Raw genomic sequence first — 17,565 nt, forward strand, 5'->3', positions numbered from 1 at the left:
GGAGCCGTTACAAACCACGTGGCCTCGTCTCAGCTCACAGCTCGTCCTTGTTTGTCCTCGGCTGCATCAGAGCTCCACTTCTCCCCAGGTTCACCAGAGGAAACACCACAGCACAAAATGCTTTTCCTCCCAGCTGCTGCTCTGTGCTGTCTGTGTTCAGGTGAGTGTTTCCACACAACCAGGAGCCAACACACTCAACCTGTCACTAACACTCACACACTCACCTTCATCTACCTGTCTGTGTCTCTACAGCGCTGGTTACCATGGCAGCAGAGGTGATGCTGATTCAGGACCAGTTATCATTGACCAGGAGAGTTGGTGATACTGTCTCATTCAGCTGTGGAGGAACTGACCAGTGTGATGACCCTGCAATACTCTGGTACCAGAAGAGAGAGATGGAAACATTCAGACTGATTCTCTGGTTTGATAGAGATGATGGCGACATAACCAAAGGTTACGGCCATCCTCAGGAAGATGATTTCACATCTGTTAAAAAGAACGGCTGGGAGTTGGAGATAAAGAAAGTTAAACCCTCTCATTCAGCCTCCTACTACTGCTCCTGTTATAAGGATGATCCCCCACAGTGAGAAAAGATCCGTGCCGCCTGTACAAAAACCTCCAGATGAACACAAGTCAAACAGTGGTAGTGACAGGAAGAGAGCAGTCGACCACAGACCACGTTCACATGTTTCACCTGCAGCTCAGACGCCTTTTCAAGACTTTTCTATGATATTGATTCATGTTTTCATCAGATATTTCAGCAGGTTTCCTGTTGTTCCCCACAGTGACGACAAAGAAGAAACACACAAGCTCAACGACAAAACAAGATGAAGACAAAACAAGAAAAACTACTAAAACAATAAGAGGTCTGGAGCTCTCCGGATGTTTGACCATAAACCAAAGTATTGGACAAAGTGAAATGTGACCTGATGGTGGCGCCAGATGAAGATTCAGAGGTTCAGCAAAGTGAGCAGCTTCATCCTGAGGGGAACATGAACGTCTGAACCAGTTTCAATGGGAATATTTGTTGAGATATTTGAGTGTGAACAAAAAGGAAAAACAACAAGAGACCATGTCATGTTGATATGAACATTAGAGAAACACATGATGGAGCTGAAACATGATCCTGGTTCATAATGTGTCGCCTCAGCTGACACATTCAGCAGCAGCAGGTTTTTGTATTAGTCTTTCTCACTGTGGGAGGATACTGGGTCTTTGGCTCTGGGACTAAACTGTTTGTAACAGGTAAGAACAAACTTTTATCTTACTTCAGTTGTTTTATTGATGAAGTTGAAAATGTGTTTGAAGTCAGAATTTCAAAGAAATATTAATTTAAACAAAAACATAAAACTTGAAGAGAAATGAATACATTTGTTAAAGGGACAACGAGGAGTTTCTATTTGGTTATAAAAAAGTCTCACGTTAATGTGGATGAATCTACGCTACCCACACTTGTTAATGGGCCCATTTTCGATAAATATATCGTTTTGTCTCTATCGTTATTTTGTTATTATTAGTGGTGGCGGAGATGCCGACCAGCATTTCTTTACTTTTGGTTTCGTGGCGAGTCATGAGAATAACGCAGCCGAATCGCCGTTTATGGTCGGAACTACGACGGTATGTGATCATCTTCGAACCTCTGACTTTTATTATTGATGAATGAAAACATGAGTCCGTCTTGCGCCGGTCAAAGAATTTCACAGTGCGCGCGGAGGCTCATAAATGTAGTGTGAAAAGGCTTCGCTTTTCCAAAACTCCTCGTTGTCCCTTTAAAAATATTATAATTACACATATTGGATGATATTTAAAAATTAAGAAAGTAGATTAAATGTAATTAATAGAAGGAATTTTAATGATTTCGTATACATAATGTATGTGAATCTAGACTTTTATAATCATGTTACCTTAATTAACAGTAGCCTACAGTTGATTTGTAAAATCTTAAAACTATTGATCCTGAAAGTATGACAGCATTTTATATAACAATTATATAACTATTTTTCAAATGTCATTATTAAAGGAAAATATAATTATCATGTTTATTTAATTAACACTGATTAATGTGTTTATAATTACATTAACTTTTCAGCACAGTTAATTTGTAGAATGCTAAAACTGTTCATCTAATCAAAATGAAAACTTTTTATGCAACAGAACTAAGTTTTACTGTTTTAATGTAAGCTGGAACAAAACGCAGTAAGATACATGGTCGTGTAAAATTAGCCAAAATTAATAAGTAGAAATATTTTAGTCTGTCTGTTTATGTTTGGTTAGGCTAATTGAAATCTGTCTTAATTTAGATGATAATACATATACCTATTTGATCTGTTAGAATGAAACATTTAAAACGATCTAGATACAGTATGAAAAAATACATGCACTTACAATACACTGTTTCAATATTCTTTTTACATATGTTGTCAGAAAATATCAATTTAAACAGGTTGATTTTCATAGTAAGGAAAATTATTATATGATTTCTACGATGATACGGTATATCTCACTGTTTATTTATTTGTGTTATTAAATAAATATATGAAAATAATGTGAAGACGATTTAAATAATATCAACTTTTCAAAATCATTCTCCATCTCTGTCTGTCTTGAGGTTGACTCCTCTGTGATGAAACAGTGAACACGTCCATGATACATGATGTGTAGATGCTGCAGCTCAGTAACTCTATGTACAGGTGAACCAGTGTGTGTGTGGACCTCTGTGCTGTATTGATGAGTAGTTGAGTGATCAGAGTCCATGTATTTTCCAGGATCAGACTGAAAGCAGTGCAGTGCTGGAAGCTGCTGTTGACTGTGTGAATGTGTGTCTGTGCTGCTTGTTGCTGCTGTCAAACTTCAGATGAGCAGGTGGTGAAGCCCGTGGTGAGCGTGTACCCAGCAGCAGCCAGAGCCCACCTGGAGGGGAAGAGCTCCCTGCTGTGTGTGGCCTCAGCCATGTCTCCTCCTCTGGTCCAGTTCTCCTGGAAAAGACACAAGGAGGACGGTGAGCCTTCCCCTGCTGATGGAGAGCAGCTGGAGCTCACAGAGTCGGGACGCTCCGCCGCCATCTTGCTGGTGGACCGGCCAGAGGACGCCACGTATAAATACCGCTGCTACGTGAAGCACGAGGGGGGCACGGTGGAGGCCCAAACACTACAAGGTGATGAAGGCTCGGTGACTGTGTTGAGCAGTGATTCAGCTTCATGTGGAGACGCTGTCACAGAGAGCAGAGCAGCAGAGCTCACACATTTCTCACTACGACTCCAAACATCCCACTCCTTTTCTGTTTCAGAGCTTCCAGCTCCAGCAGCTCCCTGTCCTCCAGAGAGAGAGTCAGCACGCCTGGCAGCTCTGCACCAAGCTGACTGTAAGATCACCTGCTGCCTCTCTGCAGGGACAGCTCCACTGCTCTGCTGCACTTAGGGCCCAATATCAGTCTGTTCACTTTCTGCTCATCACTGAGGGACTCAAACATACACTCCCTGATTGTGTTAGAGTGTCCAACAGCACAACAAAGCCCAGTCACAGAGCTTTCACTGCTCCATCTGACTAACAACACCTGTTGGGGGCGCTGTACTCAATGTCTCCACTCATTCATATTTCTATACATGAAGAATGAATCTAATGAGTGTGTGAGGTCAAAGGTCACAGAAACAAAAAACTCAGTGAGTCCAACTTCAAACTGTGTGTTTTTCTCTCAGTGATGCTGCAGTGGTTTGAATTGTCAGCACCACTTGACAGCAGAAGGTGATGAAGGCTTGGTGACTGTGTTGAGCAGTGATTCAGCTTCATGTGGAGACTCTGTCACAGAGAGCAGAGCAGCAGAGCACTGACTGATTTCTTGTTGACTCCTTTTCTGTTGCAGTGCTTCTTCCCCTGGATCCTCTCCAGCCTCAGTGCAGGGTGAAGCTGCTCTGTCTGCTCTACACAGTGCTGATAGTGAAGAGTCTGCTGTACTGCTGTGGACTCTCTCTGCTGATGAGCCTCACAAACAAGGGACCGTCCACCAGCTGCACACGTGCTGACTGACTGTTTTCTGCTCCACTTTACTCTCCATCACATCTCATCACTTCATCTCATTTATCTCTTTCATCACAGATTCAAGTCTAATGTGTCTCTTTATTCACATGTTATAAAATTATTACATCCAACAAGTTCTTTTTTATTCTTTATATTCATGCTTAAGTAGATACAGGCTTTATGAGATCAAGTTCAGAGAGTATCACACATGTCGAACACAAATATTTCCATTTGTTAAATGTAAAGTCTTTACTTTATTGCTCTTTAGATGTTCTATATCCACTTTTAATTATGAATTACCAATATTCAATATTACACTTATATATCAGCTTTACGGAATTATATTTTTTCTGGTTTGTTTATTGTTTATTTTACTTTCTTATTTTTTAAAAAAAATATTTTCTGCAGAATTCATTCATTCACTGTAAAATTCTCAATATATCAATAAATTGGAGTGTTTGCTTTTGATTAACAACTTTGTTTTTATTGAATCAAATTTAGTTGTAATATGAAATTATTGTAAACAGACTCAGTTATAATGATCAGATTTATTGACACTTGCAGCTCATTCAAAGATGGAGGTCCAGTCACACACATCCAGCACAGCCCCGGCGTCAGGGGGTCAATTAGGGGGGCAGTGCCCCCCCGCCCGTGCCTCCTTGCCCCCCCATTGGCTGTCAGAGGAGCAATGAGTTTTTTTTCCTGCTGAATTTTTTTTGGGGAGCAGTCATAATTTGTTTTGTGTGTCGCATTGTATTCATTCATATTCAGTTAACTGAAATCAGTAAAATTTTAAATACAAACAAATATTTCATTATGATTGAATTCATTATGGCAGATACGTCTCGGCTTGTGTCACGTGACGCGTACGTGCTGCTGCAAGTGACGCGCGGAAGTTTGTTTACATTCAACTGCCGTCTCGGAGCGAGAGGAAACGTGTAGGCTAATTAAAAACTGATATCAATGGATATTAGGAATTCTTTTCCGACCACCGCCACAAACTAAAACTACCTCTGGTAGGACAGAGCAGCAACCTGAGGCACGAGCGACAGCTGAGCAGGAGAACCATAACAGGTGTGTGAGTGTGCGTGTGCTCGCGTGCGTGTGTGTTTGTGTGTGTGTGCGTGCTCGCGTGTGTGTGCGTGTGTGCTCGTGCTGCGTGTGTACATGCTGTAAAAGGTTTTATTCTATAATCATAGAAGGCTGAAAATCTCAGGACATGTCCGCTCCAATTATTCAGCAGTATAAAGCTAAAGCATGTGTGGGTCTTATATTAATAGGCTATCTGACAGTAGCTACAGCTATCAACATAAAGATGAAAATAGGGCAGAAGTGGAAGGAGACAGTGAGCTCCATGGTGAAGCAGAGGAACCAGGCCCTTGAAGGCTGGTCCAGGGCGAAAGATTTAAAAACTGAGTTTTGTTTTTGCTCTCCAGCCACAGCTCCCCAGACCAGTTTCATACACTAGCCATTCTTGCCATTACAATGATAGGAACCCCAGTCAGTAGGCTACTGAATCTGTTTGTTTTTTTTAATATGTTTTTTCATCTGAAGCAATGTTGTCTTTCCCCCCTATTTCTCCTCAGAGTGCACCAGAATGCCTCATTTATGTGTTATTTATTTTTTTTTTTTTCTGGGGGACTGCCCCCAGACCCCCCTATTGCAAGTGGTGTGTGTGTGTGTGTGTGTGTGTACTTGTGAAGGGGGGACGACGACACTCTATTAGATATTACAATATTTTTTAAAAGTGCGCCCCCCTGAAAAGATGTAATGCCCCCCCTTTGATTTGGTTCTGCAGCCGGGGCTGATCCAGCACTGTGTTACTGTTGTGTTAAAAATAAACAGCATTTTTCCACCTGTTTGAAATAAAAACATAGAAATTGTGTCTGTGTTAGTTTTACTGAACCATGAACCCAGTTCTTTAAGAGTCATGAGGCGACACTCACATGTGACAGAACATGAGCCAACACAAACCTGCGATGCGTTCAAATGCAGCAGGTTTCTTTTGTATTTTGTGCCTGAGAAAATGGGTCATTCATAAAGAATTTGAAGGTCTCAAAGTAATAATGTCAATATTCAGCAGAAACTAATTCAACACAACAATGAAGTGTTAACTGCACAGTGTTGTTGCTGTGTTTTTGATTCATGTCACTCAACACAATCAGTCAGCTCATGTACAGAGTTTATCCTAACAGGCTGTGGGAGCACACAGGGAAGCAGTGGAGGAGATTTAACAACCGATGGAGTCTGATTTATTTCATGTTTGATGTTGTAAAACTGACTCTACTCCATGGGAGAGGATCTGCCAAAAATAATAAGATTTGGGTGTTTTTATCATTAAACCTAAACCTGAAGCATCTTTATCAACTTTTACACTGTGGACGTACAACTCTACGCTGATGACACTGATGTTTACACACACAAATAAAACAGCAAATTTCAAAACCATGAACATGAAATTATTTATGAGCCATTTGAAATATACAGGTTAAATAAATAACATTACTTTAAATGAACACAAATGTAAACTCAGTATTTACAGGAAACTGAAAGTGTAACTTTACAGTACAACAACATTTGATGTTTAAAGATCATGAAATGAATTCATTCAGATATTCATAAGTTTACATCTGACATGTTTCAATCTCAAAAATTAATTTCAAAAAGTGTTCAGAAAATGATACAATGACTGTAAATTTACTTAAGCAACTAAACAAAATGTAGAAATTGAAAGTTGTCTTTGATCAACTTGTAGAGACGTCACATCAGAAAACTATGTGTCCTGTTGGAGGCTCCTGACAAACAACCTGCACCAGTTGTGTAGCAGCTCTTTGTTGCAGGTTCAAATGTAACGTGACCTTCGGCTGCTAAAACTCCACATCCCCATGACAACATGAGCTGGACCAGAGCTCCAGGTGGGTGGTGTTTGTGGGTCTGTGAGCTCAGATGAACTCTGTGTGGGTGGAGGGCTCAGTGGAAACAAGTGTCACTAATAGACAAACCACAGAGATGAGTGTGTTCATGAGTGTGTAGAGCAGCAGATATGAATCTGTTCTCACTAGTTATTAGGACGGACTGAAAAACTTCTGAGAACCAATCAACACTTCCTTTCCTGCAGCAGACGAACCGAGTGGCTTTCTGCTCTGCAGCCTCCACAACGTGAGCTGTGGCTTTTCACCTCAACAACACAACGACAGCTACAAACACACACTCTGATAAAGAGACATTACAGGAAGGATCTTTGTAATGTTACACAACATTTAGCAAGTTGAAGATGATATAATTTATGTTTACTGGTATTTATTCTAAAGTATTTTAGGAATAATGTCTCATATTTAACTTTCTACACATCAGTGGCGTCATTAGGCCTATTTTAGGGGGGCTGAAGCCCCCCTAAAATATTCTTAAGCCCCCCCAAATAATTTGGTGTTCTTTTATTATGTGACTTTTTTTTTTTTTTTTAATATGTGACATATATTCTCCTTTTAAGAACCCCAGTTGTCTCTTGTTATTTCTGATTTGTTTAATTTAATTAGTTTGTTGAGTGTGTGACCACCCCCCTCCCAGCTGTGAGTTGGTTGCGCCCATGTAGCGGCGGCTTGTTTGAAGCGCCGCTCCGAGCCTGCAGTGACGGGCTACAGGAGCTCTGATGTCAACAGAGGGAGAGTCAGTCCACCTGTAGCTAAAAGAGGACTTGCAGGTATCAGACAGTAAGCTACTACATCTCTAAATAGCAGTGTTGTCAAAATGACCGCGATAAAATTTGAATTCATGTGAAATATTAATTGCGTTGTAAACGGATCAGTTTTAAAGCTAGAGCGAAGATACAGATATTATATGAAACCAGGAGATGCTAGGCTTCTGTTGGTACCAGCCATGTTGTGATAGCTTGTCAGAAAACGGGCTAAATAATGCTCCAAAGTTCGGCTAGATTCTGGTGGGGAAAACTTTTAAACGGGGATCCTGAACACTCCTGTGTGTGTTTCTCTCTCTCTCTCTCTCTCTCTCTCTCTCTCTCTCTCTCTCTCTCTCTGTCTGTCTCATGTGCCGTGTGTGTGTGTGTGTGTAATGTGTTAACATTCATCTGGTACTTTATAGCTTGGCTGTGTTAAAGAAAATAACATTTAGCAGTAAAAAGTGATTATTTAGTGGATCAATTTAAAATACTAATGATATCTGGTGACACTGCAGGCAGCTCAGACAGACAGGGAGAGAAATGCTGTAGGGAGAGGCCAGACTGAGACATGCCCTGAAGATGCAGAAGATCAGGTAAGACACAGGAATATATAAAAACAGCATGATAACAATATAGGCAAGGTATAAATGTATATATTTTTTAAAACCTAGTCCAAATAAAACTACTAATAAAAGCAGAATATTCAAATTAAAATGATTCTCAGGGTCAGTCATTTAAACCACCCCCCAATGTCTATTTCAGCTCAGAAAAAAAAAAATCTGAAATTTCTTGTGAAGGTCCTGGTTGTGTAGAAGATGAAGGGGTTTCTAGGGTGAAATGTGCACTCTTTACCATAAATATCTGCTCCAGTTGGAGTCGCACTTCATTTCTGTTGTCTGGTCTTATTTGAATTGGAAAATTAGAAACACGATCATGGGTCTGCTATACAGGCTGGTGTACTCATATCTACCACCTCTTCATGGAACACTCCAATTAATCCTGTTCCAAAACCTGGCAAACCTGACTATCGTTTGGTCCGATTGTAACAGTGAGGTCTGGGTGAAATCAAAACGAGCCAAAAACAGCTGTATTTGGATGGAGTGTATAACCATTATGACACAGGCTACTAGTGAAATACAATTAGTTTTCCAGTCCACCTGGACATATCCATGATTGTCAAACACCTGAAAAATTACTCAGGTTCACTTTTTTTTAGCATCTACTTTTACACAGTTACTCATTTACTTATTCTTAGATTCAACTAGCCCATGATTCAATACTCTAAATTTACTCTAAATTCTAAATATTGTGTTTTTTCTGGGCCATTGTGAAAGTTCGTGCTTGCGCACTACATTCGCTCACATCCTGTGCATCTACTGGGGGCTAAGCCCCCCCTGTCCTTAAAACCTAGTGACGCCCCTGCTACACATGTCAAATCCCTGGTGAATAATTTCATACTTCCAACTTTACCTGAATGTGAAGTAACTTACCTGCTGTTATATTTGTGTGTGTAAACATCAGTGTCATCAGCACTGACTGAGAAATGTGTTAAAGATCTTTCATAATCAATGGAAATGTCACATTAAAGCTCCTCGATCTGCTCAGGTCCCATTTTATTATCTGACACTAATTGGACAAGTGTTTAGTTTTTAGTGAGTTCACAAGAGAAACTGAAGTCTCAGAGTCTGGAGAATAAAACTGGACATTTTGACTGAGGTGTTGGTGGATGCACTGATTATGATGTTAAAGTAGGAGTCACAGACAAATAAATAAAGTAGAAACATTTTAAAACAACCATTTGAAAAGATTTTAATATAAAATTTTATCTTAAATTCAATATTAACATTTTCAGAGTTTAGGTGATGTCACACCCACTAGTCAATATTTTACATATACAGTATATATATAAATCAACATCAGCTGTACATTAGATATTCTCCTGTGTATTTTTAGGAATCAAAATCATTAATAATTCTTGTTGATAATTGTTTTCATAATTAGGTCACTAAATTATTTGACTTGGACACCCAAGGTAATTAAATTATTCACTATTATGAAGCATTTTACACTTAAATGTGCATTAATCTGTTCATTAAACGAAATTGAATTGCTTTTTTATATTTTACCTGTCATATTTTGCCAATAAGTAAAATTATATGTTCAATGAAAATTGTAGGCTACTCCAAATTTAAAGTGTTTGATCTGAGATCATGAGAGTTTTCAACACCGATTCCTTGAGTGTAAAAATACGCAAAATGATAAAAGGATTTGTGTTGACTGGCTCTACACACTAATCCAAAAAATTGTACAGTTTCAAAAGTGTCACATATCCAGTGACTGCTGGTATCAATGGGCTAGTGGGGCTAAGCCCTCCCTGCATTACACAACAAGAGATGAGAAAAAATATTTTCTAAATAATATACAAAAGATTGTTATAAGTCTTAGTGAAATCCGAAGTGGCAACAATATCAAATAGTTTCAAGAAAAACACAGGATATCTCTAAATGGGCTAATTTTAATCAGCCCGAGCTCACCGAGTCTGCTCTCATTGATTTTCCGACTGTGGATGATTGACAGGTGCCATGTCCCGCCCTCGCCATTGACCGACTGTTTGGGCTAATTTCATTGAGCCCACGATCGGTTCTGACCAATCAGCAGCGGGCTGACGCAGGGTCAATGATTGACAGGCGTCATGTCCCGCCCCCTTGGTTTACTTGTCATTGGGGCTAATTTAATTTAGCCCAACACCGCTGTTTTCAGACTAGGGCTGAAACGATTCCTCGAGTAATTCGAGTACCTCGATTACAAAAAATGGTCCGAGGATTTTTTTCTGCCTCGAGGAATCGTTAATTTAATTGTAGTTCAAGCGGCCGCACGGACTTTCAATGTGGCACAACGTGCGCCGTAACGTAACCTATGAACGTAACCGTGCACGCCCCCCCCCCCGCGCGGCCGTTCGCCGCGGATGACGGCGGAGATGGGGAGGGGGGCGGCGGCGAGGCGATGGCCGCGATGACGGGGGGACGGTGGCGAGTGGCGACAACACAGCAGAACAATCCTGCCTAGGAGCTATCCATGGTTAGGCTACTTAACCAAAGTCTCTTGAAATATCAAACAAAGAAAAGGACTATGGACTGTGGAAGTTTGAATGGCCAAAATACTTAAGTTATCATGACGTGAACCATCTGTTGCGGTGAGACCGTTGATTAGGTAGAAACCTTAACGGGGGGGCGGACGTGGGTGTTTGACTGAGGGAGAAAAAGGCGACAAAAAGACAGAAAATGTCTCTCTATAGGCACTCTAGTTGTAACACGGCCCTTGCATACCACAGCAGCACGTCTTCCATGTTGCAGCATCTCCACAGAAAACATTTTTGATATCTTGAAAGTAATTTAATTTTATTTATTTTTGATATCTTGAAAGTAATTTAATTTAATTTATTTTTATTTGTGTTTTATTTATTCTTATTTATGTTAGCAGCAGTCGCCTCTTTAGTAATGTTTCAAGACCAGAAAATACTTGCTTGTGAATTTAAGAAATAAAAACAGTTGATTCTACAAAAGGAAACCAATTGGTCATTCATTATTGAGTGAAATATGTTATTTTCTCTTGTGTATTCATAATTGCTCTTTAACCAAGCAAAAATACGTTTTATCCGATTACTCGATTAATCGATGTAATTTTCAGTAGAGTACTCGATTACTAAAATATTCGATAGCTGCAGCCCTATTTCAGACCAATGACAGGAACCGGAGGAAAAGTTGTGTTGTTGTGGGAGGGAGAAGACAGAAAACAGCGGCGCTAGGCGCTAGCATCACAGGTAGCATTAGCATACTTTACTGCTCTAAACTGTCTTTGCTAATATGAAAGAAAGTTTCTAAACCCACCGGGAGCACCACAAAGGCCGTCGATATGAGCTATAAGCATATCGTCTTTTTTTAATTTTTATTGATTGAGCATTATCGTCGTGTGTGTGACTGTGTGTGCGTGTGCGTGCGTGTGTGTGAGAGCGAGAGAAACTGTGTGTGTAGGTAACGTTAGGCTATGTGTGAGTGAGTGTGAGAGATAACCAGGTGAAGTTTTTTTTTTTTTTTTTTTGACTAGACCCTTCTACTTAATGCAGTGTGTAGGCCTAGTTAGTTGCTATACTTTTGTGCCAGTCAGATGGGATATAACTTTTAGCTACTACTGTGTTAACCATTTAATGGGTATAATTCATTTATTAGCCCACCCAACTAATTTCACCTCCAGCCGCCACTGCACATATCTGATGTAAAATGAAGCACTGCATTGAAAATATGTAATGTAATGAAAAATGATCAATATCAATACTGTTTTTTTCTTGATGATTTATTGAAATACAGAATGAAAACAAAATCACATGATGTTGAAATTAAACAATAACACTGAAAGAAAGAAAGAATCCGATTAATAAAACATATTGAAATGAAAGAGATTAAATGAACTATAAATTTCTGTGATAACACGTCATGAGTAAAAGTGAAAAATATAAAATACAACATCATAACACAACACGACAAATGCAACTTTACTAAGTAAAAATATAAATTTATATGTGTTTAACACCTTAATGTCTTAGGGCCCAGCATGAAGCAATGGGACCCACAGGCCAGTTGGTTTTGAGGGGTTAATTTTTTTAGGCTAATCATATAATCTGAAAATGAAGAGACACATCAGACTTGAATCTGTGATGAAAGAGATAAATGAGATGAAGTGATGAGATGTGATGGAGAGTAAAGTGGAGCAGAAAACAGTCAGTCAGCACGTGTGCAGCTGGTGGACGGTCCCTTGTTTGTGAGGCTCATCAGCAGAGAGAGTCCACAGCAGTACAGCAGACTCTTCACTATCAGCACTGTGTAGAGCAGACAGAGCAGCTTCACCCTGCACTGAGGCTGGAGAGGATCCAGGGGAAGAAGCACTGCAACAGAAAAGGAGTCAACAAGAAATCAGTCAGTGCTCTGCTGCTCTGCTCTCTGTGACAGAGTCTCCACATGAAGCTGAATCACTGCTCAACACAGTCACCAAGCCTTCATCACCTTCTGCTGTCAAGTGGTGCTGACAATTCAAACCACTGCAGCATCACTGAGAGAAAAACACACAGTTTGAAGTTGGACTCACTGAGTTTTTTGTTTCTGTGACCTTTGACCTCACACACTCATTAGATTCATTCTTCATCTATAGAAATATGAATGAGTGGAGACATTGAGTACAGCGCCCCCAACAGGTGTTGTTAGTCAGATGGTGCAGTGAAAGCTCTGTGACTGGGCTTTGTTGTGCTGTTGGACACTCTAACACAATCAGGGAGTGTATGTTTGAGTCCCTCAGTGATGAGCAGAAAGTGAACAGACTGATATTGGGCCCTAAGTGCAGCAGAGCAGTGGAGCTGTCCCTGCAGAGAGGCAGCAGGTGATCTTACAGTCAGCTTGGTGCAGAGCTGCCAGGCGTGCTGACTCTCTCTCTGGAGGACAGGGAGCTGCTGGAGCTGGAAGCTCTGAAACAGAAAAGGAGTGGGATGTTTGGAGTTGTAGTGAGAAATGTGTGAGCTCTGCTGCTCTGCTCTCTGTGACAGCGTCTCCACATGAAGCTGAATCACTGCTCAACACAGTCACCGAGCCTTCATCACCTTGTAGTGTTTGGGCCTCCACCGTGCCCCCCTCGTGCTTCACGTAGCAGCGGTATTTATACGTGGCGTCCCGACTCTGTGAGCTCCAGCTGCTCTCCATCAGCAGGGGAAGGCTCACCGTCCTCCTTGTGTCTTTTCCAGGAGAACTGGACCAGAGGAGGAGACATGGCTGAGGCCACACACAGCAGGGAGCTCTTCCCCTCCAGGTGGGCTCTGGCTGCTGCTGGGTACACGCTCACCACGGGCTTCACCACCTGCTCATCTGAAGTTTGACAGCAGCAACAAGCAGCACAGACACACATTCACACAGTCAACAGCAGCTTCCAGCACTGCACTGCTTTCAGTCTGATCCTGGAAAATACATGGACTCTGATCACTCAACTACTCATCAATACAGCACAGAGGTCCACACACACACTGGTTCACCTGTACATAGAGTTACTGAGCTGCAGCATCTACACATCATGTATCATGGACGTGTTCACTGTTTCATCACAGAGGAGTCGACTTCAAGGAAGACAGAGATGGAAAAAGATTTTAAAATCTTTCTTTTATTTAAATTGTCATTATTTAATTTTATCCTCACATTTTATCATGAAATTAATTTAGTTTTAGGTGTAATTACAAAAAAAACTGTAAGATACACAGTATCAAAGAAACATGTTATCATTGAAATATGATAACATATATATATATACAATATAGTAGGAATATTCTATTAATATGAAAATCAACCTGTTTTAATTGATATTTTCTGAATTAAATATTAGAGAAGTGTGCATGTATTTTTTCTTATATTTAGAATGTTTTCAATGTGTAATTCAAACAGATCAAATATATGTATGAAGAATTTACAGAACATACCAAGCCTTAATGTTTGCTATTTTTATTTGGTAATTATAGGCTATAATACAATCATATAATACAATATAATCATGTTATTCAAATATTAAAACCTGAACAAATTTAGATAAATTCTACAGTAATGAGAAACAGAAAGAAACATTTATATAAGTATTTATAAATGATGACTAATTTTACATGATACCAAATGACTAGGCTACTGCATTTTCATTTTACATGAAAAAAACAGTAACATTTGTTACATTCTCTGTTATATAAAATGCGTTCTTATTGACAAGATGAATAGTTTTGAGATTTTACAAATCAACTGTACTGTTAATTAAGGAGACATAATTATAACAGTTTAGATCAACGTGCTTTATATACACAGAATAATTCAATGTTATTCTACTACATTTCACCTTCTTTCTTAAATTTTAAATATAATCCAATATGTGTAATTATAACATGTCATATTTTTTAATTAATTATTTTCTTCTCAAGTTGTTTATTTTTTTTAGAAAAAATATTTCTTTGAAAGTTCTGACTTCAAACTCATTTTCAACTACTTCAACAAAACAACTGAAGGAAAATAAAAGTTTGTTTGTTCTTGTTCGTGTTACAAACAGTTTAGTTCCAGTTGAGCCAAATATGAGGTAGGGGATGTCGTTCCCACAGTGAGAAAGACTAATACAAAAACCTGCTGCTGCTGAATGTGTCAGCTGAGGCGACACATTATGAACCAGGATCATGTTTCAGCTCCATCATGTGTTTCTCTAATGTTCATGACATGGTCTCTTGTTGTTTTTCCTTTTTGTTCACACTCAAATATCTCAACAAATATTCCCATTGAAACTGGTTCAGACGTTCATGTTCCCCTCAGGATGAAGCTGCTCACTTTGCTGAACCTCTGAATCTTCATCTGGCGCCACCATCAGGTCACATTTCACTTTGTCCAATACTTTGGTTTCTGGTCAAACATCCGGAGAGCTCCAGACCTCTTATTGTTTTAGTAGTTTTTCTTGTTTTGTCTTCATCTTGTTTTGTCGTTGAGCTTGTGTGTTTCTTCTTTGTCGTCACTGTGGGGAACAACAGGAAACCTGCTGAAATATCTGATGAAAACATGAATCAATATCATAGAAAAGTCTTGAAAAGGCGTCTGAGCTGCAGGTGAAACATGTGAACGTGGTCTGTGGTCGACTGCTCTCTTCCTGTCACTACCACTGTTTGACTTGTGTTCATCTGGAGGTTTTTGTACAGGCGGCACGGATCTTTTCTCACTGTGGGCCATCATCCTTCCAACAGGAGCAGTAGTAGGAGGCTGAATGAGAGAATTTAACTTTCTCTATCTTCAACTCACAGCCGTTCTGTTTATTAACAGGTGTGAAATCATCTTTCTGAGGATGGCCGTAACCTCGGCGTATGGTGCCACTATCTCTGTCAATACGGAGAATCACTGTGAATGTTTCTGTCTCTTTCTTCTGGTACCAGTATACCCAAGGATAGTCACACCGGTCAGTTCGTCCACAGCTGAATGAGACAGATTCATCAACTCTCCTGGTCAATGATAACTGGTCCTGAATCAGCATCACCTCTGCTGCCATGGTAACCAGCGCTGTAGAGACACAGACAGGTAGATGAAGGTGAGTGTGTGAGTGTTAGTGACAGGTTGAGTGTGTTGGCTCCTGGTTGTGTGGAAACACTCACCTGAACACAGACAGCACAGAGCAGCAGCTGGGAGGAAAAGCATTTTGTGCTGTGGTGTTTCCTCTGGTGAACCTGGGGAGAAGTGGAGCTCTGATGCAGCCGAGGACAAACAAGGACGAGCTGTGAGCTGAGACGAGGCCACGTGGTTTGTAACGGCTCCTCAAAGCTCCCATCAGCCCCCTTGGCTCACACAGGATGTTGTGTGGTTTTCCTCTGAGTGGGAGGTTTTCAACGTTAAAGACACAGAGAGTAAAATCAACTAAATGTCTGGGTATCCATAAATTAATTAACTTTAAGAGTCTCATTGATGTTTTAATTAACAAATTATACAGGTTTATTTTTCAATTGAAGTCATTTTCTTCCTCTCTCTGCTCTCCTCACTCTATATTGATCCTTTTTCAACCACATATCAACGACTGCAATATCATATGGTGTCACACTTTCCCAAGTTCTCTCATCAAACTACATCTTTACAAAAGAAAGTTGTTGGTGCAGTAACATGGTCTGACTTCACTGCTCCCTCTGGCCCACTCTTCTACACCTCTGGTCTCCTGAGGCTTCCTGATTACAACACCTATCACACTGCCTGGATCATGTTCCAGGTTATCAATAGACTCAACGATCGATCATGTGAGCTCGTCACAATCTCCCGTCTCCTGCACACAAACAAGACCAGGGAAATAAAAATCTCAATTGGGGGGAAAAGTGAAAACTCAAATGCACAATAGCCTGAGTATTGTGTGTAGAGGTTTCATCACTTCAACTCTTCATCTTTGATTTATTCTCACTCTTTTTTCTGAATGATGATTTTTCCCAGACTTCTTCTCAGACCAGTTTCTCTGAGTGAAAAGTTTCTTGCTCTGGATTTTAATGTGACAGCAGAAAAAAAAAGTGTGTCACCATGATGCAGAAACACAACAACACATTCAGCTTGGTGGTGAAGTAACACTGTCACTTTGTTGTTGAACAGCTGTGACGGAAAAGTACAAATCCACAGAGCCCCTCAGCTGTGATTTTAACCCTTCAACTTCCCTTCACTTTATTCACTTCACTTCAATAACATCAGTCAGTTCCTATGGACTTGAATTATCATGATTTTCTTCCACTGATGAAATATCCAAAGTTCAGACTCCATCAAATGTTCTGCTGCATCATTTTATTCACATTTCCCCAAAGTTCAGTCCCACTTGTTTGTTTAATCTTACGTAAAGTTACATTTCAGATAAAGTTCTGCTTTGAATGATGAGTGTGTGAAGACGAAGCCAGAGGACGGTCCTGTGAAGTGTCCGACTGAATCCACATGTCCCCCCTCTGGACCTGCAGACTGGACCTTTGTCTGGACCAGTGTCGATGCTCATTGTGTCAAATCCATCACACAAACACAGTGGGAGGAGTCGTGGACTGATGTGGCTCCTGTCTACGACTGTGAAGAGATGATTTTCACCACGTGACCAGAACACACAGTCGCTCTTCAAACAGTTGTTCAAGGTGAAAATGATCCGACTGCTCAGAGTCACAGATTGTGTCTGGGATGAACTGTGATGAAAGAAAAGCTCAGCAGCACCAGGAGATCACACATCCTCAGAAACAGAGTCAACGATAGAAACAGAAATCCTGTTCAAAGTGGTGGAACTGACTCTGACACTGATCACACACTTCTTAAAGGAGCAGTCCGTCACTT

General features: G+C 40.3%; 1 protein-coding gene and 1 gene segment (V, D, J or C); one reads left to right on the forward strand and one right to left on the reverse strand.

Moving 5' to 3' along the window:
- LOC146960029 (immunoglobulin lambda-1 light chain-like) lies at nt 1–4,156 on the forward strand. Its single transcript, XM_085772689.1, has 6 exons — nt 1–583; nt 642–646; nt 1,204–1,245; nt 2,855–3,154; nt 3,287–3,361; nt 3,860–4,156. The coding sequence occupies exons 1-6, from the start codon at nt 264–266 to the stop codon at nt 4,021–4,023; spliced, it is 906 nt and encodes a 301-aa protein (XP_085628815.1). The 5' UTR covers nt 1–263; the 3' UTR covers nt 4,024–4,156.
- Nucleotides 4,157–13,257: 9,101 nt separating this feature from the next.
- On the reverse strand, nt 13,258–16,064 carry LOC146960030 (T-cell receptor gamma chain V region V108A-like). The segment is given in 2 exon segments: nt 13,258–13,634; nt 15,459–16,064. Coding segments are annotated over 2 exon segments (567 nt in total).
- Nucleotides 16,065–17,565: the final 1,501 nt, after the last annotated feature.

Source organism: Trachurus japonicus, unplaced genomic scaffold (assembly GCF_045865225.1).
Source record: "Trachurus japonicus isolate A0001 unplaced genomic scaffold, Traja_1.0 AP030757.1".
NCBI classification, from domain to species: domain Eukaryota; kingdom Metazoa; phylum Chordata; class Actinopteri; order Carangiformes; family Carangidae; genus Trachurus; species Trachurus japonicus.

Bases quoted from the DNA above. Each gene is read 5' to 3' on its own strand.
- LOC146960029 (XM_085772689.1), top strand. From the start codon at position 264: ATGGCAGCAGAGGTGATGCTGATTCAGGACCAGTTATCATTGACCAGG. The intron at 1,246-2,854 runs GTAAGAACAAAC...GTCAAACTTCAG, and splicing joins GACTAAACTGTTTGTAACAG to ATGAGCAGGTGGTGAAGCCC. The intron at 3,362-3,859 runs GTAAGATCACCT...TTTCTGTTGCAG, and splicing joins AGCTCTGCACCAAGCTGACT to TGCTTCTTCCCCTGGATCCT.